Genomic DNA, 27,491 nt, shown 5'->3' on the forward strand with positions numbered 1-27,491 from the left:
TTCCTTAAAGTTTGTTTATTCACTAAATCCAGCAAATTGACAGCTTTCTTTGTTCATTTACCAGGTAATGTTGTGAACGATAGTATAATAAGGGCTTTATTAGCGTAGTGCAAATATATCATTAAGTCTCTAGAACTTACGGTGAGTGTTGTGATGATATTGTAATGTGTCTAAATATACCAGTGTTTAACTCGGAACTATGTCTGTTATGTTTCGTTCCAAAATGTACCTACTTTAATATTTCCTTAGACTATATACTCTTTTCATAACCTAGCTACGCATTTCTTAAGAAATGGTTTTGGAAAACTATTATATCACAATCAGGAGGACAAAAATACTAAATAAATTGTTCCCACATTGGTTTTTTATAATACATAGATACCTTGGAGTTTTGCCAGTGAATGTGTGGAATTCTGGACTAAAGTTTTCTTCAGGATGTGCAATTTTGGTTGTAACATTGGCAACCTTAGGACTAGGCTACTACTGCCACTTTGTAATGTCGTACGTGTTGGTTTACAGACTTAGAACCGAGGCAATTTTGAACATTGCCAACGGAGCTAATCTTGCATTTGGAACATATTTTATGGTTTGGTCAACAGTCATAAAGAGCAAACGGGGACATCTGAATTCGATTGTGTCAAGCCTTATTGGCCTAGAAGAAAGGTTTATTGAAAAAGGGGTTAGCAATGTATACAATACGAGTTCAATTAATTTGATTTCATCTGTGACTTACATCTGGTTAGTTTGTGTATTAAAGCCCATGACGTTCATAGTCAGAAAAGGTGTTTCCACAATGTCTTTAATTTTCTCCATGTGTCATTTGTATGGCCTTATTCAAGCGTTGTTGTTCATAAGGGTTTTGCTGCTGCTATCGCAGGGGTTTATGACACTCAACTGTACTATCAGGGCTTGCTGGTTCAAGTTGAAACACCCCCCTAGAGGTAGTTACATATTTTAATGACAGACTTTTTATTATTCTGTAAAAATAATAATCCCAACATGAAAATTACATATACCGCGTATTATACAGTGAAAATTGCACAGTAAACCGAAAGTTTTCTTTAAAAATTGAAAACATTATCAATTGTAATACCTTTAGATGCAGATCAGAAAGAAAAGCGCTCAGCCACTCAGTACATAGACGCTATGCAGCTAGCCTGTTAGTTATTAATTATTACATTTTCACTAAATAATTTGAAATTATGTTTTTTGCTATATATATTTATAGAAGAGAGATTAATTAATATCCATCAAAACATAGCGTTATATCTAAACACTTTATAACAATATTTTATCCAACAAATTAAATAGAAAACATATTTTATAAAGGGTTTTATTTTAACATTCTTATACAATATTTTTGGATGTTCGTGTGAAATGAACTGAAACAAATACTCAATGTATCATATAATTTGTATAATAAGATCTCTTCTATTTATTCTTGATTCCTGTAAATCATGACCACCCCTGAAATTATTACGTCAGGTTGTATTTTGACAGTCACGTAGTAAATTACGAATAGTTCAGTCATGCTTATGAGATGGTAAAGGATGTGTAAGCACTTCAATCCAATAGCGATCATAATATTAAACCTAAATATGTCATCCAATAGATACCAGCCCAATAATGCTTATCAGGCTTAATTATATGACTAGAATTTTATTAATAATTAAGATTATTCTGTAACTTGTTTCAGGAGACCCTGGTGTAACTATCAAAGAGATCAGAGACACTCACTGTCTCCTACACAAAGCTGTAGAGGATATAAGATCATTTTTTGAGCCACAATTGCTGTGTCTATTTATGCATTACTTTATGGACATAGTGGTTTGTTTTCACCTGATCATCCAAGAGGCAGCTAAGGCCAATAAGTCCTTTCTCTTATTGCCAACAAGAATGTGTTGGTTTTTTTACACTTCAGTGCTTTTATTCCTGATAGCTTGGAGCTGCCATCAGGTAGAATACAGGGTAAGAGTGTGTGAGTTTTCAGAGTTTATTATATCATGTATTATTGCTCATAGAATGTTCATAAATATTTTAAATGTCGAGTAAAAACGAATAAATGGACTTAAAAAACTCTTATCCCCTGAAAGGAGAAAATGAGGTCGTTTAGAAATATCCGACCGCTTTTTGCTGCCAGATCGAATAGTGGGGAGAGAAAATCCTATTAACTTAATTGTTTCAATGAATCAAAATTTAAGATGCCTTTTTAATTCGTAATAACGTATACGTTCTATTTACCATTATTGTACAATTGTCAACACAGCAGACTAATTTCAACACAACATTACATGAACTAAATGGTAAAATATTAAAATGAACCTAAATGGCTTAGCAGCCCTTGAGTAGTCGGAAAAGAATATAGTCAATATAATCAGTAAACTTGAGGTATTGCATATAAATATAAACTTGTGATGTATACGATTTGTATTTATATGTATTATCATAACATTGACGTATCCTTTCTAAATAATTATACAGTAAATATGCACTAGATAAGGAATCATTTGAAAATATAGGTTTATTTATGCAAACAGGTGCAACGTATCGAGCACATGTAGCGATCTGTGCATGTGTTTAGTATTACAAATTTAAAACAGAACTATTTATAAATATGAATTTAATGATACTTTATGAAAAAATATATACCGACCAAACTACTATGTCACGTAAGAGATTTCTTTAAGGTTAATATTTATATCACTAAAATTACATCGGTCACAGAAAATATTATTTCAATATGTATTTATTTATGTACAAATTATTATGTATTTATTTATATATGTATGATTTCAAAGGGTGTCTTATTGTTGAAGACTTGTCCTATAAGACATATTGCGTAGCCTAGGAGTGTGAAATAATGCTACAGCATAGTCTAAAAGGTCCTATAAACAGCAGAACACTAAGATACTTTTTCCCAAAGGAAAGTACACCTTTTCCTAAATTACTAAAGAGAACACAATGCATAGAGCACGTATTGGTTCTATAAATCTCGTGTTGAACATTTTCTTTTTTTTAGGGAGAGGCAGGAAAAATGCAATTACGCACGCATGTGGCCAGCCTGTAGTGTGGGACTCCCCTAAAAACGGGTTTACCCACTAAAAAACCTCCTCTACTCTTTAGGATTCTAACCTGGGATTGTTTATAATATTATTTCAGGCTATGCCTAAATTTGGCTTAAGCCCGTGGGGTTTGCTCCTTATCCAGTCGCTCGGACAAGGGATCTGGGCCACTTCGCGGTCCAGATCGGGTTTCTTTTCCAGGAGGATGCCCCGGACAAACTGTGACAAACAATCCTAGTTCCCCTCATCCTCCATAATCTTTTCGCAGACCGTATCCACCGAAAAAACACCAAGTTTTCTTGTGGCCTCCAGGAAGGGGGCTTCCCAACGCGGACAGCGGAAGAAGGTGTGTTTCGCGTCGTCGGGAACGCCCGGGCAGTAGATGCAATCCGGTGAACCGGTCTTGCCCATCCTTTTCAGGTACGACTTGAAATAGCCGTGATCTGTCAGGAATTAAAAGTTCAGTGAGCGTCTGCCCACACCTCTGCCCCATAAAGGAGCACGGAGTGGCCTGTGGACATCACTAACCACAGTCCAGTCCGTGCTGCTTTGAACATTGGGATACAATAACCTAAAAATATAGAAACAATAGTAAACTAAATAATTTTATTGTATACAAGTAATAAAACTACTTGTTTTTGTTACAAGTAATGGTTTCTTTAATAACAGGCAAGGAAAACTGTCTTCTATATGAACTGCCATCTCAGTTTGGACCTGCAGCCCATAACTAGAGATTTGGTAAGTGATAGAAAACTCTATATATTAAATAATGAGAAAAGATATAAAGCTAATGAGGTTATGGAAATTAATAGCATTTTAACATTTTCCTTTAATGTATAATGTATTTAAGTAACATTTTCTAGTTATTTTACTTGTTGCAGGTAAAAAGAACTCTTCTACTAATGAACAGCAGAAAAGTAGAGTTCTCTGTGTTTAATCTCTTTCACATTGATCTGAAAATAGTAAAAGTGGTAAGTTAGTTAAATAATATTTCTTTCAGATACAATTTACCTTTTATATATATATATATATATATATATATATATATATATATATATATATATATATATATATATATCTTACTTGGCATAATTTGTAACAATGAACTGTCCTTTAGGGAAAATATTTCACCAAATATGCAATAACTCTGATAAGTTATGTTAACCTGTGTAATATATACATGGTATATCTCTGAACTTTTGTTGTGTTTGAGAAATGGTTTTAATTTTCAGATGGCAGGAATGATAGTGACATATTTAATTGTCATGATGGAGTTGGAGCAATTGTAACAACGGTAGGACCAACATACTTGTTGCATTGAAGAAGAACTTCAAGGCTACATAGTTGTTTGAAAACTACAAAAGCCATAATAATAAAATTATCATATTGCACCTATTATAAAAAAAAATATTATGGTTGCCTGTAAAGTCGGTTTTACGGGCGAAGATTTTACGTGACAACGTCTTTTTTCTCGGTAGAATATTTATTGATATGAATATTATTAAATTGCACAATAGGAACAAGGAATTGAATGAAAATAAGAATTCCACAAATTTAAACTATAGAAATATATTTTGTTTACTAAAACATTGTACATAATTTGAAATTAATTAAAATTTGTTATTGTAAATGGTAAAGTTGAATAAAACATTTACTAAAATTGGAATTTGAAATTCTTGCTAAACACAGTTAAATTCTAACTCCGCGCGTGGTGATTGGTCGGTTTAGTTCGTTTGTTTGGTCGCACTGTTATGACAGGTTAGAGGTTATAATTTGTTATTTTAAATGTTTGACTAGCAATACGCGCTGTTTCTTCTCAATCGACTTACGATTGATTGCAGAGTGATTTAAACTAATAATTTACTTAACACTATCAACATTTGTCAATAGTATGACATAACCTATAAACTCAGTTTCTCAACTTTTGTGTCAGTCTAACAATTAATCAATCAATCATAGTTTACGATAATGAAATATCAGTGTACAATTATTTACCTTTATTGTTGTAGTTGTTGTAAATGACGAATCTAAGCACTCCACATTTTCACGAATAAACATAGTTATCTGCTTTATCCCGTGCGGCGGACTCACAGTTATCTGCTTTATCCCGTGCGGATCCCGTGCGGCGGACCCACTGGACGGGCATCGTAACGTTACCGGGCGTTACACTTTTTCATGAGTGACTCCGAGCCGCAACCTAATTTATGACGTTGTCACGTCAATAACCCTTAGGGTAGTTTTTATAAAAATGTTGTATTATTTTTTTTTAGTTTTAATAGAATAAACAATAAGAATAAGTAAGTATGTTAAAAAGATACAGAGTTTAGAATTATTACTTCTTAATTCAGCAGTGTACTAATAGATAATCGTCTTTGTTTACTTTGCAATAAATATCTGTTTTATATTTACATAATCAGTAAAAAAATTACCAAGGGAAATAAATTTAAGTTAGAAGATGGAAAAATAATTTTATTTTAAGTTAGTTACTCCCAAGTACTGGCGGTGTATAACAGTTAATAAATATTTAAGTTAGAAGTTGAGAATTATGATGTTACACTTTAATAATATTATGAAAAAACACTTGTCTGGCAAATTACAAACGAATTACTGACAGACTTCATAATTTAACAGCCTTTAAAAACTAATAACCGTCTTATAGCCCTGAACACTTAAAATACATTTCTTAATAATAAAACTTCCTATTAAATTGGAAACCACAAATTTGGAACATGACATAAGGCTGATTATCAATAATGTTAACCATGAAATGAATGCGTCTTTGAAATATTTTTCTAAGAGCCCGCCTAAAAACCCCAAATTATTGAGATTGAAGCCCCATTTATTTTATTTGATATTATTTGATTTGGAAATTAAGCGTAAAGAACGTAATATTCCACTACGAAGCCCTTGATAAAACAGAAAATGGTAATAACTAAATTACTTAATTTATTATACAATACGTTAATTATTAATATTGCTGGGTTCTTTTATCCAATGCAAAATTATTACTTACGGAATCAGTTTACGGACATTTTGTTTCATGGCTAACGCAAGCCAACTTATAGAGTATACTATTTCCCATTGTGTCCCTATATAAAACATCTCCTTATATGAAATTAAAATTTCCGAATATCACTTTTTTATTCTATTCTACTGACCTTATGTCTTTTAGTGACCTCGAAGGATAATATTTCTACTCATTATTACCTTTCTTAATTTCTAAATTTTCATTGATCAAAATTATTGACTTCAATCGATTTCATTATAAGATCTAGTGTAGTTAAACTACCTTTATACGGCAATATAGAATTAAAACACACTCCATGTTGCGTGAAAAGTTTTGCAAAGGATGCATGCAAAGTTTCAGGCCTGTAGGTCATTTAATTTTTGATATGTCTTGTAGTTACAGTAGTTAGCCAGGCATTCATCACAAATGAATGAAACTTTTAATTCCCTCGACAAACACAAAATAAATGCTGTCCGCCTCCTAAGTATTTCAATTTACACGGTGTTCTGTAAGAAAAATCATGAATTATGGATGAATATATTAGAAAATGGCAGAATTTTTAAAGTTACAAGTATTTACTTTTTAATTTTATCTAATATTTAGTAAATGTCTCAATTTCAAATTTTCCGTTAGATTTATAGTTTCCAAGATCATAAAGGTGACCTCTTTTAAACATCCGTCCTGAATAAACAATATACATGGTATCCGAAACCAGCAGTTCACTATTTGATAAGGTTAACGGTATGAGCTTGATCCTGGAAATACATAGCAAACCAGCTTAATAAGACATTTATTGGCTAGTTGATTACATTTTTAAACTGTTGCTATTTACAGCATGTTCCTGAAAAAGGAAGTCACGTGTGCCAATTTTAAAAGGTTCAACAAATGTAAATATCGGTCAAGATATAATTCATTTTAATATAGTTTTAAGCCAAATAATTTAAACATAATTTACTTCTTTATCTTACCACTTTAAAACTGACAGCTAAATATATACAAAAACACAATAATTGCTATCTTACCCACCCTTCAGATAAAGTTACTGTTATCATTTGGTTCCATTTATTAATACACATAAAATACTTTTTAAGCAATACTAGACAAGGTAGGCGTATCAATACGTTTAGGTACAACCCCTTCTTCGGCTTAAAAAAATATATTTGGATTATCGAAAAGATTTTTAATGTAAAAGTTTATAGTGTTATTTCTTGCATTAAGGGTATTATCAAGCTGAGAAACTTATACATCAATATTTTACATAATCTCTAACGAAAATTCAATTTTGAGGAATCTTCTAAACTATAAACGACTTTAACGCTTAGCCAAATTCTATGGTAAGATGTCATCATAGAATTCTCCCTTGTCTATTAGTACCGAATGGTCGAAACACATGGGGTTCGATACCACTGAATTTGTAGTAATGAATACTCGATTTTAAAAGTTTACTTCAATGTTTAACTGTTGCAAATAAACATAAAAGCGCTACTTCTAGATGTTAAAAATAAAATTATGCATTGCCACGTTGCTGTCAAATTGAGTGACAATGAACTAATTTATATCATGGGTGTGGGCCTAATGGTGTCAATGTTCTATGGGAATTTTTCATACAAACCTAATAATTATAAAACTTTAAAATTTACTTCCCTTCACGTTCATGTGTTGACTCACAAGCGCGGGCGTCATCATCTTGGCTCTAAATTGCAGCCATCATAAGAAAAAGTAAAGATTAGTTGACTAGAAGAGAAAAAAACTAATGCTGGAAGACTTGAATTTAAAATAAAGGACTCTAAGTTGAAATAAGTGAGTCGAAGTTGAAATAAGAGACTCGAAGTTAAAATCAGAGACTACAAGTTAAACTTGCTTAAAACAGATTTACTACTGTATTAGCCATTTAGCCAGAAACTAAAGATCCATGACTACGTGGTCAGAAGGATATCATCAAACTATTATCCATATTAATGTTCCAAATATAATATAAACCATGGTAAGTTACTTTACTATTTACAACTTTACTTTACATACACAATCAGACGTCTCGTATGAAAGGGCTAATTTATAATACAAAAATATAAATTTCATTTATGGGCAAGGCGCGTGAGATGTTACTCGGCAGCAGGAACGGCAGGTACAAAGTTCACGAGAGAAAAAAATTAATACGCTTGCTAATTACGATATTAATCCGCCAAGAATTTAGTTCCAAGAACATCGGATGTAACTTGTATTAACCAATAACGAGTAACAGGGTTGCGTCATTGCAGCCAGGGAAGGTTAATAACTGACTAGTACAAACGTTAGAGTTGGAAAAAGCTTACAATAGCATGCATAAGATTTCAAGGGCTCAAGTATGGCAACTTTTTTATATGTCTACTAAAAAATCATTTACTTTTCCTAATGGATTGCAGAAGGATTTTAGTACATATGTTGAAAATAAGTTTGTCAGACTTTTTTGCCTCACAGTGTACTATGTGATCTACTTTGAAAAAGGTGCTAAATTACATTCAAGAGAGAAACGTAAAAATCAACAGGAAATTCATACCTTACTATAGTTTCTGTCATATATTACACTAATATAGTTGTATCTTGGACATTGCAAAAAGACTTCATTAAAATATTAAATATTGATCAGAATATTCAACTATGAGCTCGCTAAGTTAATTTACATAAGGGTTTCACATCGTGAAGCTGTGAAACACTCTCTAGGGTATAATTGGAATATAGTGAACCCGCAATATGCCTTACTCTACTGTCTTTTATTCTAGAATTTCTACGTCACAATATTTTTACTTACTATAAATTTATATCACAGCTTATTGTTACAAAATATCATAGTCCAATGTGATAATCTCAGTTCTTTTAATAGTAAATATTTAAATTTTGAAAAAATTAGAATCAAAATAATAAGCAGCTAAAATATTAAATAATATGTATGGAAAGCTGAAATAAAGACTGTTTTGTGTTTTATGCTTTACCGCTAAATACTGGTATTAGGTATTTAAAATTTCTTCTGCTTTCAATCATTTAATTTATACGACTTATTTCACAACAATAAAAAAATAATACAAACTAAAATATTATCCTCTAAAGTATACATACACTCTTTTTAAAACTTTACAATGTGCACCGGTTTTTTTGAATATGCTTTTTGCCTTTCGTCTCCATTAGGATTAAATAATAACCAAGGTCTGATTTCATGATAATTCTGTTGCCATCATTTCAACCGTTTCTTCGTTGTCTTATTTCTTTCATTTATTATTTGATTTTATTTAAACACAATTATTTAATCAGTATCGTATTCCGTATTAAGGTCTTATTTTAGTTCTTTTTGACTTGAAGTAGTGTTCAATCACGCATTGAGTGTGCGTTTTTCAATTACTTTTTTGTTTTGTTTTTTATTCTTCACAAGGATACTTTTAAGTGTGTTCGGTCCCATTTATTATACCTTCTTATTCATAAATTGTTTTCATAACTTAATTCTATTCCATTAAACACAAAATCTAGTAAGATATAGCCTCATTTTAGCATATATGAGTATGAATTTGTGAGTCAAGCGATTAGCTTCTCCCCCTTATCTTTTATCTTAGTCCCCATTTTCCCATACACTACGACTCCAAATATACATCCATCCCTTATTATTTATTTTTTTTTAATTTTTAAATATCGCTAAATATTTTAATTTTCTAAATTATCTTTTTTAATGTTGTCAATAGATGTATTAAAACATGATGTTTACTGTTTATTACCTCTTGGATGTAATTTAAATCCATTGATACACTTTAAATTCCAGATACGGAAATGTTTTACAACAGAGATTTCATATTTCACTCATCATTTATTTATATTTTCAGAGTCGCTTTAAAATGAAAATACTGTTAGTAACCATTCAAAAAAAAGTATTTTTTAATGTCTATTTCCTGAATGTGGTGTATTATTTTTCGTCTATAATGCTATTTATAAAAATATAAACAATGTAAGACAATAATGTCCTAAATTATTTTCCAATAAACAGGGAAATAATATAAAAAAGGTTCCTGAAACAATATATTCATATAAGTTCTAGTCTTTGTAAGATAGTATTATAAAGATATAAATGAATTATTGGATTAATCTAATGAATAGAGTAGGCTTGATTCCTTAGATATCTTCTTCCCTAGAAGCGTTTATTAAGCAACAGCTTCTGAATACTTAATGTAACGCATGCCTTCCATTCCTTGGGATCCTCTTCGAACGATATGTACATATTATTATTTTCTCCGCGTTATTAAGTGTGAAAGAGAAGTACTTCCATTCATAATTTATTTGAAAGGTACATATTAATAATTAAACTATTAAATTATAACTATCACGAGACACACGGATATAACGGTACAACGTCTCACGCGCCAAGTACACTCATAGCTGAGATAGATCATCCTTCCAAACCGCTGTAACAGGGACAAAACACTGCTTACAGGCGCATTTAATACTTGAGACAAGAGTAAACATTTCAGAATTAGATTCCTGTCGCATAAAGATGTAGGAATACCTAATTACACTGGGATCTACATGTGTCCACGGTCGCGAAAGACGACAAAATATGATGCAGATAAATAGGAAACTAATCTAAAATGAGTGAGGTAAAATAAAAATCACAAATTATTTAAATAGTAAAACTATCAACTAATTTGGGCTTGGCCCAAAAGTAGCAACGAAATTGAGGTCCACCACTCCCAGATTTCCATTATACAAAGTTTACATGATGTCGCGTGGTGTCATTACAATCTAGAGACGAATTTTAAATTATTCCCGCCAATATGAAACAGTAGTGCGATTAAACGTGATCGCCTATGTCTATCCAACAAGTTTAGACCACCCATTGAGTAACAAAAATAAAGACACAAATGTTTAACAAATGTAAACAATGAGCATACATGTTAAACCAAAAAGAAACTGAGTTAGAAATATTATACATACCTCGCAAACTAAGAATTACAAGTACACGAACAGACTGGAAAGGAATTTTGACAGAAACATTAAAGATAGTAAAATATAAAACAAAATCTGTTTTATACACCAATGTATTCTCAAGATAAGGTAATCCATGGCTAACGCTCAGCCAAATGCCATGTGGGGACATGCACTATATAGTTGAGCTTTACATTTCAATATACAAAATACCGATACAACAGTGTATAAATAAAACTGTCGCCATAGAAACAGTTTATAAGCAATTGTTATTCTCTTTGTTTATGAATTGGTTTAGTAGTACATAAAATATGCTTTTAAAATTAAAATTCACTTTACAAGTTATCAGAATGTTTACACGCAATGTTTAAACATATCTCGATACACTCCAAATTTTCCGAAATAATTCTGAATGTTCCATGACATATTCTCATAAAAACTAGTACAATTATATTCCAACAAAAACCAGCTGCCACATATACGGTTACATATATCCGAGCTCAAGGTGAAGATATACATTGACACCTAAACAATGTCATCTGATGATGTCGCTATTTTTCCATCAGAATATCTGTCTGTGAGACCATTCAGTACGTTTGATACGCATCATAGGTAACCTAACAACTAATTGCACTCAATGTTACAGAACTAACTATTTTAATGTACATTTTGATTTATGTATATATTTTTGATGGCTTTAATTAAAGATATATCTTGATATAACTATATTTTTGTGAAATATATGATTTCAGCCAATATTTGTTTCTTTAAAAGAATATCAAACAACAAAATATATCTGGTGTTAAGTTTATAAGTTCATCATATAAGCTGATATGCACAACTTAAGTTAGTGAAACGTTTCCTGCGGCGGAAGTTCATAATCATAAATACCACAAGGATTTACCAGTCGTGCTGAATTCACGGTTACTACAGCGTGAATATTTTAATGAAACACCTACTCATAACGATGTAGAGGTTTTATAAACGTGAACGGGGAGAAAAATTAAGTTGGGCAATAACAAACTGATGTTTAATAGGGTTAACTAGTGTTAGTATGTCATGTCAGTTACTGTCTACTAGTAACTACTCGTTCCTGTCCAGATCACCGCTGAACGTGACCAAGGAGAGCATGTTGGTAAATATTATTTGATTGTTCACTTACTTTAAATTTCATTACGTTATGCTTTGAATTTCTAGTAATATATTAAAAATATTACCTTAATTTTATCAGTAATAAGTGTATGCTTTTCGCTCTAATAGAAACACCACTTTTATATTTAATTATTACGTGGATTTAAAAATATTTGTTACTATTTATTACGTAATAAAGGTACTCGAAGTTTTTTACTGTATAGTTTTCAATTTATAAGATATATTCCTTGTTTAAAGTTTATTATTTACGACAGAGAACTTTTAAAATTATAATACTGTATCGGACACGTTTCGAGGTTTGAAATCGATCCTCTTCCTTAGGCGAGAATACAATGCGTTCAAATATATGCAATTAAAGCTTCAACATTTGTTAATGAAGTGTCCGCTCAAATAAGAAAGAATAGAGTAAGAAAATTAATTAAACTTCAACTATACCTGAACAATTAATTGGAGTCCAGGCAAAAGAAAATGAACCTTAACGTTGTATCTGGACGAAATGCAACTCACGACCAAAAAATACTTGACAATAGCCTAGGCAAAAACGGGACATTATAAGATATAGTTTATATATTCTTTTGGTTTCTCGTATAGGTAATTTTGCTTTAGGATTCTACATAGTTTCAACAAAATTTCAAAACCTGATGAAAAAAACTAATATGTAATAAACTAGGAAGACAGTCAGGGCTTGTAATTATAAAGTAATATAAAATCTGTATATCACCGTACAATGATTGAAGAATAAATTGTACAACCATGATAAACAAACAGTACACCAATGATTTTCTGGTGACTTTATTTATTTCCTTCTCCTACTTTCTTCCAGTTATCCTGGATTTTTAAATTTAATATATTTCATCAAACCATAGATATCAGTGATGTGTAGTTGATGATCAGAAAAAAGACATTTTATAAATTTTAAATTTCCACAATCCGTTTTCTGTAGTCCTCCAATCAAAACAAATAAATGTTTTGATTAGCAGATGTTCTATAATTTGTATAGTAAAGTATAAAATAAAACAGAAAATATGGAGTAACTCTATATAACGAAGAGTCTTTACCTATATCACATTCGGACGACCATGAGGGATTTATATAACTTTTTATTTCATACTTTACCGTTTTCAACTAACATGTATATTGCGTATATGAAATTAATCCTCTTGTTTGCTATTACTTTAGGTATTTCTCCTCCATAGCAAAGTATCTTCCTTAAGGTAACCTTTGCCCTATTCAAATATTTTTAATCTCGATGTTTTTGAAGCTAAATTGATATAATATAGTTACAAAACAACAGAAGGAACAATTATGGTCACCAATTGGCAAATTTATATTTTAGAAAAGTTTTGGTGATGCTCGTAGAAGAAGTATTTCTTCACCGCCGAACATCACTCCTTCTAGGTGTAAGGATAGATTCCAGTATAGACTTTCGTTACGTAATATCCTCCCCCAAATAAATATTTCACATGATCGGTAAAACATTTATAACATTATATACAATGTGTATATGTTTTATTTTAGCGTATATAAATTATATAGGTTTTCCTAAAAAGAATATACTCTGTGATGTCAAATTATATACTAGAACTGTTTGTTCCTAAGCAGATGTAATTGTAAACGTCTATCTAGTTTATAACGGCAAAGAAGTCCCTTGAGTGCAGCTTCCCAAGTTTTTATAGTTTGTTATTCAAGCCACGACCGGAAACGGATTTACATGTTCGTTCAGAACGAGGTTTCCGCTCCGATAGATTTTCAATTCCGGACATCTGTTACTGGAATTACTTTTAAAAATGTACCATTTTGTAATTTTCAAGCATATTATAATAGTTGTACTACTAAAATGAATTTACGTTTATGTGATTTTGTGTATGTTTTACAGTAATGGAACTGCTTAAAATACAAAATATAAATATTGATGTCATTATTTCGATGAGGAAACTATTATTATCTGAAATGATGCAAATTTGTTCTTATGTTATGGTTTAATAACTGTGGTTGTTACAAGGTCAGTCGTATCAAGTATACTGTATTAATTCCTCTTTAACGACTTAAAACATAATTAAATTAAGTCGTTAATAATTAAAGTTTAAGGGTTTTCTAAATGGCTCTTTATCTGTCCGCAGGATATGAAATAAGTTATATAATTCATTTTTTTGCATGCATCCTTAGGAAAGCCTGTGCAACGCGATTTAGCGTGTTCCTACATTATTATAAGTAACTTGCATAATTGCACTGTAATTTCATAACTACAGTAGTTGATTGCTTGATTCTACTTACTGGAAAACACATAAGATAACTAAGTCCTGTAAGAATTTATTAAATATTATTAATCTGAATCAATATGTTTAAACAATATTGAACGACTTTTAGTTAGAATTTCTAACGCATAAATGGATCTTTATTTATAGAATTGATGGTAAAGTACTGTATTTTTGAGTAATGAAGTTTGTGTTTTATTTAATTAATTTGTGGCCCTGTATATGTATAAGCAATATATTCCGAAGAATGTAATCGTAATTTTAAATACTGTTTAGAAATATAAGCAATTACTAGAAGTTATATTGATTATTTAAACTCCAAGGGGTTTCACACATTGTACTACTTTCAGTTGTACTCACATTTAGTTTTACTTACTAAACCGTGGTAGTCAAGGCCTAATGTTTGTTAGTGTTCTTTTTTTCCAAACTCACATAAAAATATATGTATTCAATTTAAATACTCTTACACCCTTTTTGTTGCTTATAATGCTTTTCTCATTGAATTTAACACCATTAAACTTTACACTGGTGTTAATCTAAAATAAAATATTCAAATGAAGGAGATTGAGCATGAAAAATATTATTGCCAAAAAGGTTTTTCATTTTTTTTATTCATAATTATTCTGTTAATACGGAGTTCTGTAGGTTGTAAAACCCTAGTGTAATTAAATTTTTTTTAGCAACTGTGAAGGAAAACACAAGTATTTTAAACAAGCTGCCTAATTAAAATGTGGCTTTAACATTTGGAAATAAAAGAAAACTCCAAATTCCAGCATTTTTTTAAATTTCTATAGTTTATTATAGTCTCTTATTGGAATACAACTCTCCAATATTTTTGTTACACCATGAAAATGAAGAAAGATATTTAAAAGTAAATTGCCACTAAATTGTCAATTTCAAATTGTTTAGTTACTACTGATAAGATTTTGAAATATAATATTGTTAAAAATGTAATCGATTATAATAAATAAATCTTATAAAAAGAGTGTTTGGTATTAATATTGCCATATAAATAGTCGTGTATCATTATTGTGTTACATTATATTTCTTTCAAATGGTACAAGCACAAAATATATACAATAAATTTAGCAACGGCGAGGTAATAGAGGGGATTGATTATATTGTATGACCGCAATTTTATGTCACTTAAGTCTTTGTCAATATTACTAACGTAGCGTCGAGCGACTAGTGGCCTTTGTCAAAACATAACATGGATTTATATTATAATAGGTTACATCTTTTCCAAATATTTTCATTTCCACTAGGCAATATGGAGTCAGTTGCATTCAGGCGACAGACAATATCTGATGTAGTGATAGGATAGAAGTTTTCACACTCCTTGTATGTATGGCTGACACTTCGATTATTGAAGATATAAATAACGGTATCCTGCCTTCATCCTTACGGGTGTCTTTCCTATTTTCTTTGTTTTAGATGCCAAACATTTAACATGCAGTCTCAAATATTAATCATTCAAAGTTTAAGAACGAATATCTGATACGTATAAATAAATTACTAAGTTAAGTACTTATGTAATAAGGTTGTCGGCTTTAACAATTTGTGGTTTTTTTAGTACAAATCATGAATCTAGTGATAAAAAACATTTAAATATTAGGAAACATGCTAATAATAGGAAAAGTATAAGAATATTCATTTTGAGTGTCATAAAAAACACAATAGACTCTTATCTTGAGACTTACTTAATCATGACTTAAAAATATTACCTTCTGAATTTGGATAGTGTTTTTGGACCCTGAATTCAAATCAAATCAAATCAATTTTTTATTGCCAGGACATTATCACATGTATAGCAACCGTCAAGATATTTTAAAATTAATATCTAAAATTTAAAAATTTAATTTTGCCTCAAACCACATTCAAACATACAACTTTTTAGCCACTCCACATTCATCCAGCCTATATTCCCATTTCCAGCGCTGGTAGTCAGTTTGCTAATTGTGCGGTCACCCAGTCGAATGCCATAAACTCGTCAGCATTATGAAATGCTTGCGACACTAAAAAGCGTCTTAAATGAGTTTTTAACACATTTAGGCGTTGGGGCATTTCTTAACTGATCTGGCAACTTGTTGATGAACCGAATACCTGCCTGGGAGGGCAAGTGTTCGTAAACCCCCGTCCTGTGTCTTCCAGTTCGGTAGGCATCTCTGCCTCTTGTCTCATACTCGTGTATGTCACGGCCCCGGGTTAATGCACATTTGGACAAACAAAATGAGCTTGTCTCAAGAATGTAGAGACAAGGCAGAGTCAACAGTTGCAACGTTTTGAAGGCTTCTTTGCACGATTCTCGGAATTTCATTTTTGCGATTATGCGAATCGCTTGCTTCTGAATTTTGAATGCTTTGAAGAAATGGTTATTTGCGCTGACTCCCCATAACACCCTCCCATAATTCAAAGAGTGAAACCTTCCTTATCAACTAAATAAATACAATGTAGAATTGATCTGCATTTTTTGTTCAATATAGTAGCTAAATGATGTAATTAACTCTTGATAAATTTAAAACTATGTGGAATAATCTCAAACGAAACGAAGTCTATAGTTTTATATATTAATATATCTAATTTATATCATTCATTCATCTAATTTACATCTATTCAACACATTGATTAGTATACATTATAATTATATATATATAGTAGAGCTGACATGAAATTTTTCTAATTTTATCTTGTTGAAACTGTAGATTTTTAAAAGCGATGGAGTACAACTCGTAATTTATGACAAATTTTTTTATAAATCTTGTCCGCCTCAAATATAATTGACAATTATGTGCACATATAATATGGCGTAAAATAGGGCTTAAACAATTACTTAATTAGGACATTTTTCCCTCTTTAATGTGATGAGCTAAATTAAGTGAATATGTGTCAAAATAGAATTGTCTGAGATGTTAAAGCTTTTAACACTTTTCGATAAAAAAGGAATCTCTACATTTCTAACAAAATTAATTCAGATCATGTGAATTCATTAAAGACTACTAAGTCATAGCCTTCAATTACGAGATACCAAATCCAGGATTTAACCTGCACTATTATAAAACACGTTTTTATATATGTACAATAATGTAGTTTCGCACAACACGTACAGTCATACAACATAATGAAACCCTATTTTCATTTATAAATTATAGGAACAGCAATTGGGAGAAGCCTGGGTTAATTTTAACTGCTAAAAATACTACTTTTTCAAGATCAAAATTCGTGAAATATTAAAATGTAAGATGCAGCTTTAAGGTTGAGAAAGGAAATAACTTTCATAGAGCTTCATCAACATTAGTTTAATGATTTGAATTTAATTACATTTTATGTTTATATATGAAAATTTGATAACCGGGTTATGAGGAAAGATAAAAATAACATACTATTAAGGAATTTAATTTTAAGTTGTACCGTATATGCTAATAGTTACAATAATACATTGTTTAGTAAAAAAAATGGAAAATTGAACCAAATATTTGTATATGTAATATGCTTAGTTTATTTATTTCAGAGCGATGTCAGATCTACTTTGAACACATTTTTCTTGTCTTCCTCTATCTTTTTTGTACTCTTTACATCTTACCATCTTCATAAAACACCCAATCCGTGTCTTGCTCTATCTCTACCTCCTTGTATCAATTGCTCGGTCTTTCTGTCGTTATTCCTATCTCTTTATATCATACGATAATTTTTCAGTCAATCTTGTTTTCATTTCCTGAATTCTTATTCTGTCTTTCTTAATTATTCTAGAATGTAACTTAACTTGTCCACACTTTACTCTTTTCACTTGGATCTCATACATCGCATAATGTCTTCCACTGATCAAAATTGAAACAGTCCTTTTAATATGATATGGCTTTACCTATTACTACCACCTGAGTTGGTTTTCTTCATGAAGTGTCCTGCGTGTTTTGTGTTACATATAACATTTTATATTTTCTTCATTATCCTCCAGATGTTAATGATTATTTAAAACAATTTATCTCTCTTACCATACATATCAAAATTAAATTACAGAAGAAAAAAACAATTTAAATGTAAAATGTAAAAGTAAAAAAATATTGACGCTCCATCATTGAGATGAATCATAATCCATTTTAGACTACATATATATTCATACGTAAAAGAATTTTCAGTAATAAAATTATTAACTTTTGATATACGGTATTGCAATGCACAATTATAACCTTTTACCACTGTATTATGAGACTGGTTTTAATAGGGTGTAATTACAATGAAGTACTTGTGCTAATGAACATACACCCATAGATCCTACAAACAGAGATAATGATATTATAGTCAAACTTTATACAACTAAACACAATAATATTAATAAACCATAAGAATGAAATTATATTCATAATTTACACTCTTATTCTATATTAAACAAATACATTGCAGTAGATACAGAGGAGTAATGCAGCTTTTTTACTACGTCCAATGTATGAATACTGACAGTTTAATATGATTAAAATTTGATGATTTAAAATTTAATAACGAGATGTTTTATTTACTCTTTAATCAATTCATGAACGTTAAGATATTGTTTCTGTTAAAGCTATAATTTTTTTCATATTAAAATCTTATGATATAAAAATATTAAAGAGGAAAAAATACAAAAGACAAAATTTCATACACAGAAAGGCAGTGAACACATTTAAGTTATGGTGGGACAAAAGTATTGGACTTAAAAGAAACTGAAAGAAAAGTTTACAGACTGTACGAAAAATGAATGACAAAAAAAAAAACAAAGAGACAGAAACAATAGATGAGGAAGTAAAAGAAACAATACAAATGTGGGATGACGAAGACATACCCTGGGAGTTAGGCATGAAGAGATTGAGAAGGGAGGTAGTCCGGCGGGATTGTTTAGCTCCTGACCACTGACTGGCATTACCTTCACGCTTGATCCCTGGTGCGGGTGTCGGCTTCGTCTCCTCAGATACAGCACCGCCCACTGACACCTCCTCGAACTCTACACACCCTACACAGTACACACCATGCTCTACCTCACTCACACGCTAAGCTAACACTATAACAGTTAGTCCCAAACACTCATTGTTATTCTCTCAAGCTTCAACCTTTCAATCGTGTGTTTTCACACAATTTATGTTTTCAACAAGTTTAATCGCCTTAAGGGGAGTCAAAAGAAAATCTTATTGGACTTAAAAGAAACTGAAAGAAAAGTTTACAGACTGTACGAAAAATGAATGACAAAAAAAAAACAAAGAGACAGAAACAATAGATGAGGAAGTAAAAGAAACAATACAAATGTGGGATGACGAAGACATACCCTGGGAGTTAGGCATGAAGAGATTGAGAAGGGAGGTAGTCCGGCGGGATTGTTTAGCTCCTGACCACTGACTGGCATTACCTTCACGCTTGATCCCTGGTGCGGGTGTCGGCTTCGTCTCCTCAGATACAGCACCGCCCACTGACACCTCCTCGAACTCTACACACCCTACACAGTACACACCATGCTCTACCTCACTCACACGCTAAGCTAACACTATAACAGTTAGTCCCAAACACTCATTGTTATTCTCTCAAGCTGCAACCTTTCAATCGTGTGTTTTCACACAATTTATGTTTTCAACAAGTTTAATCGCCTTAAGGGGAGTCAAAAGAAAATCTTAAACGAGAGCATCGATTTTTCTATGATGCAAAGTGGTCTCTTTTATAAAAATACATAGGTGCAAAGCTGATTTACGTATAAAGGTGGAGGTTTTAAGTTACATTTCTGTGCCCTTTGAAAAAGGCTTAAGTTTCTTTTTTCATGAGTTACAATAATAAAGACCTGACTTTCAACTGTGGATGTAAGGAATAATCTTTATAAATGTTGAACTCATTTCTGACTGGGGATTTCTTTTTTGTATGGTTTGTAGTAAAATGTTTGACACTATATTTTATATATACAACTGCTATATACCATTTAAAATATTCTGTTAATATAATAATCATACACAGGCCATTCTTTCAGAATATTGCAAATAATGTCCTGCTTGATAAAAAATTAATTGAATTGTTTCTTTAAAACAATTTCCAATAAATAAATAAGTAACTATATCTTAATATTAATTTTATTTCATACTACTGTACAACTATAAACACTGTAATAACCATTCCTCCACAGGTCCGGAGCTGTATATTTAGTAATATAGTTAATTAGCAAAATTATATCTTTTTCATACTTTACTTAACAAGCATTACATTACATTTTAAGCTGTATTTATAGTTGTACACCATTTTATTTACACAAAGAAATGCCTCTAAATTTTCACCTAAGGGTCATTCCATGTCAATTAGCCAATAAAATATATTTTTCAACTTAACCATTTCAGACTTGGCTAAAACTTGGTTTATTTATATTCTCTGAGATCCTGAACTAAAATATAATTTTAACAAACTCTATCTCTCATAGTTTTTTAGTTACAAATGTTCAAATATCACAAAATGCAGTATTTTTTAACACACACTTAAATAAAAAATTTGCTATAACTATAGTTCTATTACTGCTAGAGAGCTGAGAGATAGCTCATTTTAAAGAGGGACTTATAGGCTTTGTTTTAATACCCAACTTGAACACTCTGAGTATAAACCTTTCGTGAAACTCAAAAAAATGTTTTTTAAAAATTTTTGAGTTTGTTTTTTTAATTTAAAAAAGCATATAATATATGCTTTTTTAAATCCTCCGTGTATTTTTTATTATTAAAAATAGTACTACTTTTCTGAAGTTGGCAGTCATTTCCCGCAGTGTACTTTACGAGCATCTTTCGGGGAAGCGAAACAATAGCCTCCCGCTTATCTTTGTCAAAATCTGTCAGTATGAGGTCTACTTCCGTGCGAGACTGGACGATTCCTCCGTGAGCGCCCGATGTTGTGTTTGTAGTGCTTGGACGAAATCTCCGTGAGCGCCTTATTGTGTTTAGTTTTGATGGAGTAATAATCCGTGTGCGCCTAAATGTGTGACCTGTGATGGTTTCTTTTTAAGTTTTACAATATATTTTATTTGAATTTTGTGAAATGGAGAATGAAGACGAGAGACTTGTCAGTACAGTACCCGTGTGTTAGGGAACATTTCAGTACTGTTTATGGAGTGAACATTGTCGTTATAAGAACCAGAAGGAAAATGTTTTGAAACTTTGTGTAGTGTTTAAAAAATTTTTAGTAAAGAATAAATTTTTATTTTAGAGTAATAATTGACATTACAATTGTATAATATCTCAAGAATTGAAGTAAGTTGTTTTTGTAAGAAGTTAAAAACTAAGTTAATTTCCATACATTATTACAGTAGGTTAAAACATTTTTACAATTAATTGCATTCTTCCTTAAAATAAATCATGTTGTTTTTATACAATAACATTTTTTAAGATTTTGAATTTCTTATTTGGAAAATTCAGTGCGTAAGAGAGTAATTTTTATTTAATTTCTAAAAATGAATATATTACATTGTAATTAAATCAGTATGAATATTTAAACAAATAAAAACAGTTTTTTAAACGACTATGATATCCATTATTCGCTAACCTGGAGGAAACCTCCGTGAGCGCCTGATGGTGTTTCTAATTTTAAGGGCCTGATGGAGGGTTAATACATGATTTGTGAGTATACCATAAAATTTTCAGAGTGGGACCATGATGGGATCAGGAGATATGTTAAAAATACATCAGTGGTGTCAAAACATTTGCAGCGTTATTGGTATAGCATTCTGTACAGTCTGCTTTTAAGATATGGTTACAAGTGGGTAATTTGTGTCAACTCCACTCTCTTTGTTTATAAAACAAAAATAATGGAAACAAATTTTTTACCATAAAAGATATATTTAATTATAAAAAATAATTAAGCTGTTATTTGAAAGTAAAATAAGTGATATAAATTTGATTTTAAATATTTTAAGTCATGTATTCAATAGATTTTTTTTAAAAGAAACAATATTGATAGTCCATTTGTGAGCAATTGTATAAGGACTGATTTTGTATATCATGCTTGCTAGTACTATAGAACTATAGTTATAGCAGATTTTATATTTAATTACATGTTACAAAACACAGCATTTTGTGATATTTGAAAACTTTTAACTAAAAAACTATGAAGGATAGAATTTTTTAAAAGTATATTTTAGTTCAGGATCACAGAGAGTATAAATATACAAAGTTTCAACCAAATCTGAAATGGTCATGTTGAGTTCCTTGTTGGTTTTACATGGAATGAACCCTAACTCAAAGGATGAAAAGAGCAATAAATCAAATTGTGATAGTGAGGGAAGCCCATAAGTACAGAGAACGCATATACTCACACCCACAACTTCTACAAACAGCCACATCCTTAACATCCCAATTAGAGACCTGGAGCATAGTATCCTTAAGAATAATCCTGCAAATAGTGCTAGTGAACCAAGAAAAAGTAAATATAGCAGCAAAAATAGGTTCTGCTGTTTTGGAGGAAAACCAGCAACTTGATGAAACAAACAGCTCATTTATAGCTTGCCTAAACAACACGAAAGCTGTTATTGTAAACTAAGGCATAGACATATTTATCCAGAATTAACCAGCTAGGAAAAAAAAAACTAATTGAAGCCCTCAATCTCCTTGAAAAAGAAAAAGCTAATACAAGGGGGCTTGTAACTAAATTTGAAGAACACAATAAAAAGAGCAGACAGATAGACACTCTGAAACCTAAATCATCGACAGGGATAGTTGACATAATTATCTGCCAAGCTTACAAAAAACCTGTAAAAAAGAACTGACTGCTCCAGTAACAAATATAATCAATACATAATTACAACAAGGAGTTTTCCCAGCTCAATTTAAAATCAGTAAAGTATATCCAAAGTACAAAAAGGGGCCAGCTACGGAAACAAATAGTTACTGACCTATTTCTCTTATACCTACCGTCTCGAAAGTTATTGAAAAGATCGTCTTGGAACAGCTCCTATTAGTTGAGATGAAACATATAACAGCGATCTGTGTAACTCAGTCTGTCAGATCAGAGTGCCTTCCTATTGCAAGATGGGTTCCACAACGCTCACTACTAGATTCAGTAATGTTCATTCTTTTAACTCATGACTTCTCAAACTACTACAGCTCTGTGGTCATGTACACTGATGACACCACCTTACTTTGTAAAGGAAACACAGCCGAAGAACTAAGCATAAATGCTTACATAGCCTTAAATATTAAACAGATAAATTTTGAGTAAACTCTTGGACCTTACTCTTCCCACATATAAGTGAGTTATTAAAAAAAATTAACTCTGCTGTCAAAGTATTGAGAAGGTTGAAGCAAATAAGCAAAACAGATGTAACCAAACTAGCTTGTCATGCACTCCTGGAATCTCACATTTGATACATTATTGTAATCTGGGGTGCCATCTCTGCTACTAACCTGAACAGACAACTCACTATACAGAGAGCAGCAATAAGATCCTTGGCTGAACTGGATCTGAGAAAGGCGCACAGAAGCTTTTAAGCAGCTAAAAATTAAGACTGTCATTGCTATCTAAATTCAAGAAGTGATGAAAATTGGCCTCCCCAGAAAAATATAAAACCACTGGCACAACACAAGGAAATCGTCAAGAACTCCTCCCCCAAGACACAGGACAGCTCTGTTCACAAGGAAGCCAACCTACATCGGAACAAAACTTTTCGACCTGCTACCAGACGACATATGAATGATAACTGGAGCTGGCAAAGACTGGACACCAGGCTGATGGATTGACCCATGAACATTACCCAGAATGTTATGAAAACTTCAGGGGATGACTTCTTAGTTAATAGGCAATATACTCATTATTTTAATATGTAATTGACACCATTACTTTTCTTAAAGAAAATTTAAATAAAGATTGATTGATTGGTACATAATGTCTCTGAGTTGGAATTGTAATAATTTCTATAGTAGATTTAAAAAAAATAGTTTTCAGGTTAAATGTATAAGGTAGTTTCATTGATACTTTTTACATTATAAATTTAGTACATAAGACTAATCGTTTCAAAAATTCTGTTTTCTGTGTAGACTAAATGTGAAATATAAGTTGTTATGTGGTATCACTGGTTCCTGTTACGCTGTGAGGTTAGTAGGTTCTAGAACTCAGGCACACGGTTTTCGAACTAAATTTTGTGTCACAAGCATTCTCATCGTACCTCTGGTACAGTTTAAACTGTAAGTTTTACATTTATTATTACAATTCTATGACACAATTAAGATATCTTTTTAGAGAAAAATCATTACGTCCATTTGAATATTTTCAATTTTAATTCAGATTATTTTAGTTTCTTGTAATTCAATACCTACACTTCCTACTTTTGTTATTATTTGAAATTAATAAAAACTTTTATATCATTAAATTGTTCACATGTATCAAGGCATATTTTATTTTCATGCTCAAACTTAAAAACTTACCTTTTTTGTATATGAAGGCAATTGTAATGCTATTATTCTGACAAATTAAAAAAATGACTTTCCTTTTTTTAAATTAATTCGTTCTTATGGCATCCTAATTTACAGTGAAATTTATAAGTTTGGCCTGGAAGAAACTGCTACAACCAAGTGCTTGCACAAACAGTGCATTGGCAGATATATTATGAGTGGTACAAATTAACGTAAGGCTGCTTGGTTTGGAATTAAAAATGAAACCAACTCGGAACTTAATTATAAAAGGAAGTATACATTTCATGAAAAAACTAATGACTTATATTTTAAACTGAATGTTATTTAAGGGCACATTTCCTAAAGTATTGAAATGTACTAAAGTAGTGCTAGAGTACAAAAAAAAAACAAGAAGGCAAGCCCGCTACCCATATTTATTAAGATGTTTGAATGTTGTTTAAAAGATCAGCTGTATGATTATTTTTCAGAGCAAATAAAAGGCTTTGAGAAACATAATGTTTGTAATTGTGAAACATGTACCGTTATTTAAAAATTTCAAATATGACATTGCCAAGCATGTATATTTATTATTGGTTACGGGTATCCAAAGGATGGCCTGCCTTGCTATCACTGGGGCTTTTCCTAGTGCGCCAAGCGCGGCTCTGGACTGTTGTCTTAACCTCGCCCCCCTGGGCTATGGGCAGGAGGAGTGCCTACTGTCTTCAGCAGATGGGACTCTGGTCGGGCTGCAGCGGTGGGCACTGCATAATTAGCACCCTGATACAGGAGGATGTTCTGCACATGATCTCTGATCAGACGCCACGAAAGTTTTCCTTTGACAAACCCTTTAGGATTATTGTACCCTCTAGGGATGATTGGTCAGAGGGAAGGAAACCTCTTCCACCAGCGGAGCTCGAATGGTTCACAGACGGCTCTAAAACAAAAAGCGGCACAGGCGCTGGAATTCTGAGAGTGAGACCATATAGGGAGCTGGTGGTCCCTATGGGTCCGTATCCGAGAGTCTTTCAAGCGGAGGTTGCAGCTATTATGGAATGTGTTCGTAAGAATCTTCGTCTGCGATATAGGAGCAAGACGATTAATATTTTCACGGCCAGTCAGGCAGCGCTGATGGCGCTGGACTCTTGCATGATTAAATCCAAACTGGTTTGGGATTGCTATCAGGCCGTTTCCTCCCTTGCCAGAATCAACAATGTAACCATTTGTTGGGTTCCTGGTCATGAGGGGATTCTTAGGAACGAAAGAGCTGATGCCCTGGCCAACCAGGGCTCAGCAACAATTATGACGGGCCCTCAACCGTTCTGCGGTGTTCCAAGATGTGAATCCTCTAGGGTTGTCTCAAAATGGATTCGCGCGGAGCATGAGAGAAGGTGGAGGTTGCATCCGGGTTTGTGAATGAGTAGAATGGTATTACAGTCACCTTCCTCCAAGGTGACTTCGGACCTTCTTTCATTAAACAGACCAATGTCTTCTCAGGTTATTGGTCTCATTACGGGGCATGGTCACCTGAGGAAGCATCTTCACAGAGTCGGCATCCTTCAGGAGGATCCGCTCTATAGAAGGTGTAATGAGCAGGAGGAGACTGCTGAGCACCTGCTCTTTGATTGCCCTGCAATAGCATGAGAGCAGTATGCCATCTTTGGTAGTTTGGACAGGGGTGGTGAATTTTCCCAGGAGGACTTGATAGATTGTTTTCGACGGTTTGTGGAACTGCTGAAGTTGTAGACTGGTGGGCCTCCATGGTGTGTTTTCAGGGTGCGCAAAAAGCCCTTGAGGCTTAAGTGCATGGCAGTAGGCCACCCCAAGGGAAAAAAGAAGATTGGTTACTTCAAGTAAAAGAAAATTTGAATAGCTTTATAAATAGACGAGATATTCACAGTTTAAATTACATTTTTGGTTTTTTCATCTGATAAGTCATAAGATTAGAATTGGAAAATTAAAGGTGTCTAAACACCATTTCTGGAAATAAACCATAATAAAAAAAAATAATTTAAAACAAACTGGAAGTAGTTCAATTTAAAACCTCCAAAATTTTTGTCTCTAATAATGTAACATAGGCTTTTATGACGGGATAGACAACACCTAGTGAGTTTCAATGGTAACGAATGTTTACATATATGTATATATATAATGAACTGAGAATTGAGGTAAACGTTTCTGGGAGTAGATCAGATTAGCTTTACTCTCGGAACTACTTGAGAAAACTCACCTTCTAGTAAAATCCATAAAATTCTTCCATCATTTCAAATCGCAATGTTAAGAAACAAAAACAAACAGATTAATAATACTTTTTATAAAATCACACTCACTGATAAGTCTAGGATGCATATAAGTGATGAATTACTTTACCTGGCTTTTCCAGCCCAGTATACTTGCTCAGGACAAACTGCTCCAGAAGTTTCTCGACCGTCATCTCTAAACACTGTCTCTTAAATTCGATGTACTCCTGAAAATTAAAGTAACAAATTAAAAACAGCTTGTGTAATGAATAAATTTGGAATTTCGAAATACTAATTTCTTTTAAAACCAATTATCCAGCCAACCTCATGTTTCCTGTGAGAATGAATACGAATCATGACTATCCTGAGGATGAATTGTACCATATCAAAGCTCTTATTATTAATCGGCCCATACTTTGTAAATAATTTTTGTATTGGTGCTTTATGAAATTTCATAACATATAAATTAAAAA

The 27,491-nt window shown here is 32.0% G+C and overlaps 1 protein-coding gene across 1 annotated transcript; it reads right to left on the minus strand.

Moving 5' to 3' along the window:
• Positions 1-3,523: 3,523 nt before the first annotated feature.
• Positions 3,524-27,264, minus strand: LOC124366698. Its single transcript, XM_046823296.1, has 4 exons — positions 27,149-27,264; positions 19,607-19,875; positions 19,231-19,435; positions 3,524-3,633 (listed from the first exon to the last, which is right to left on the minus strand). The coding sequence occupies exons 1-4, from the start codon at positions 27,210-27,212 to the stop codon at positions 3,524-3,526; spliced, it is 648 nt and encodes a 215-aa protein (XP_046679252.1). The 5' UTR covers positions 27,213-27,264.
• Between the last annotated feature and the right edge of the window lie 227 nt (positions 27,265-27,491).

Source organism: Homalodisca vitripennis, chromosome 7 (genome assembly GCF_021130785.1).
Source record: "Homalodisca vitripennis isolate AUS2020 chromosome 7, UT_GWSS_2.1, whole genome shotgun sequence".
Lineage (NCBI taxonomy): Eukaryota > Metazoa > Arthropoda > Insecta > Hemiptera > Cicadellidae > Homalodisca > Homalodisca vitripennis.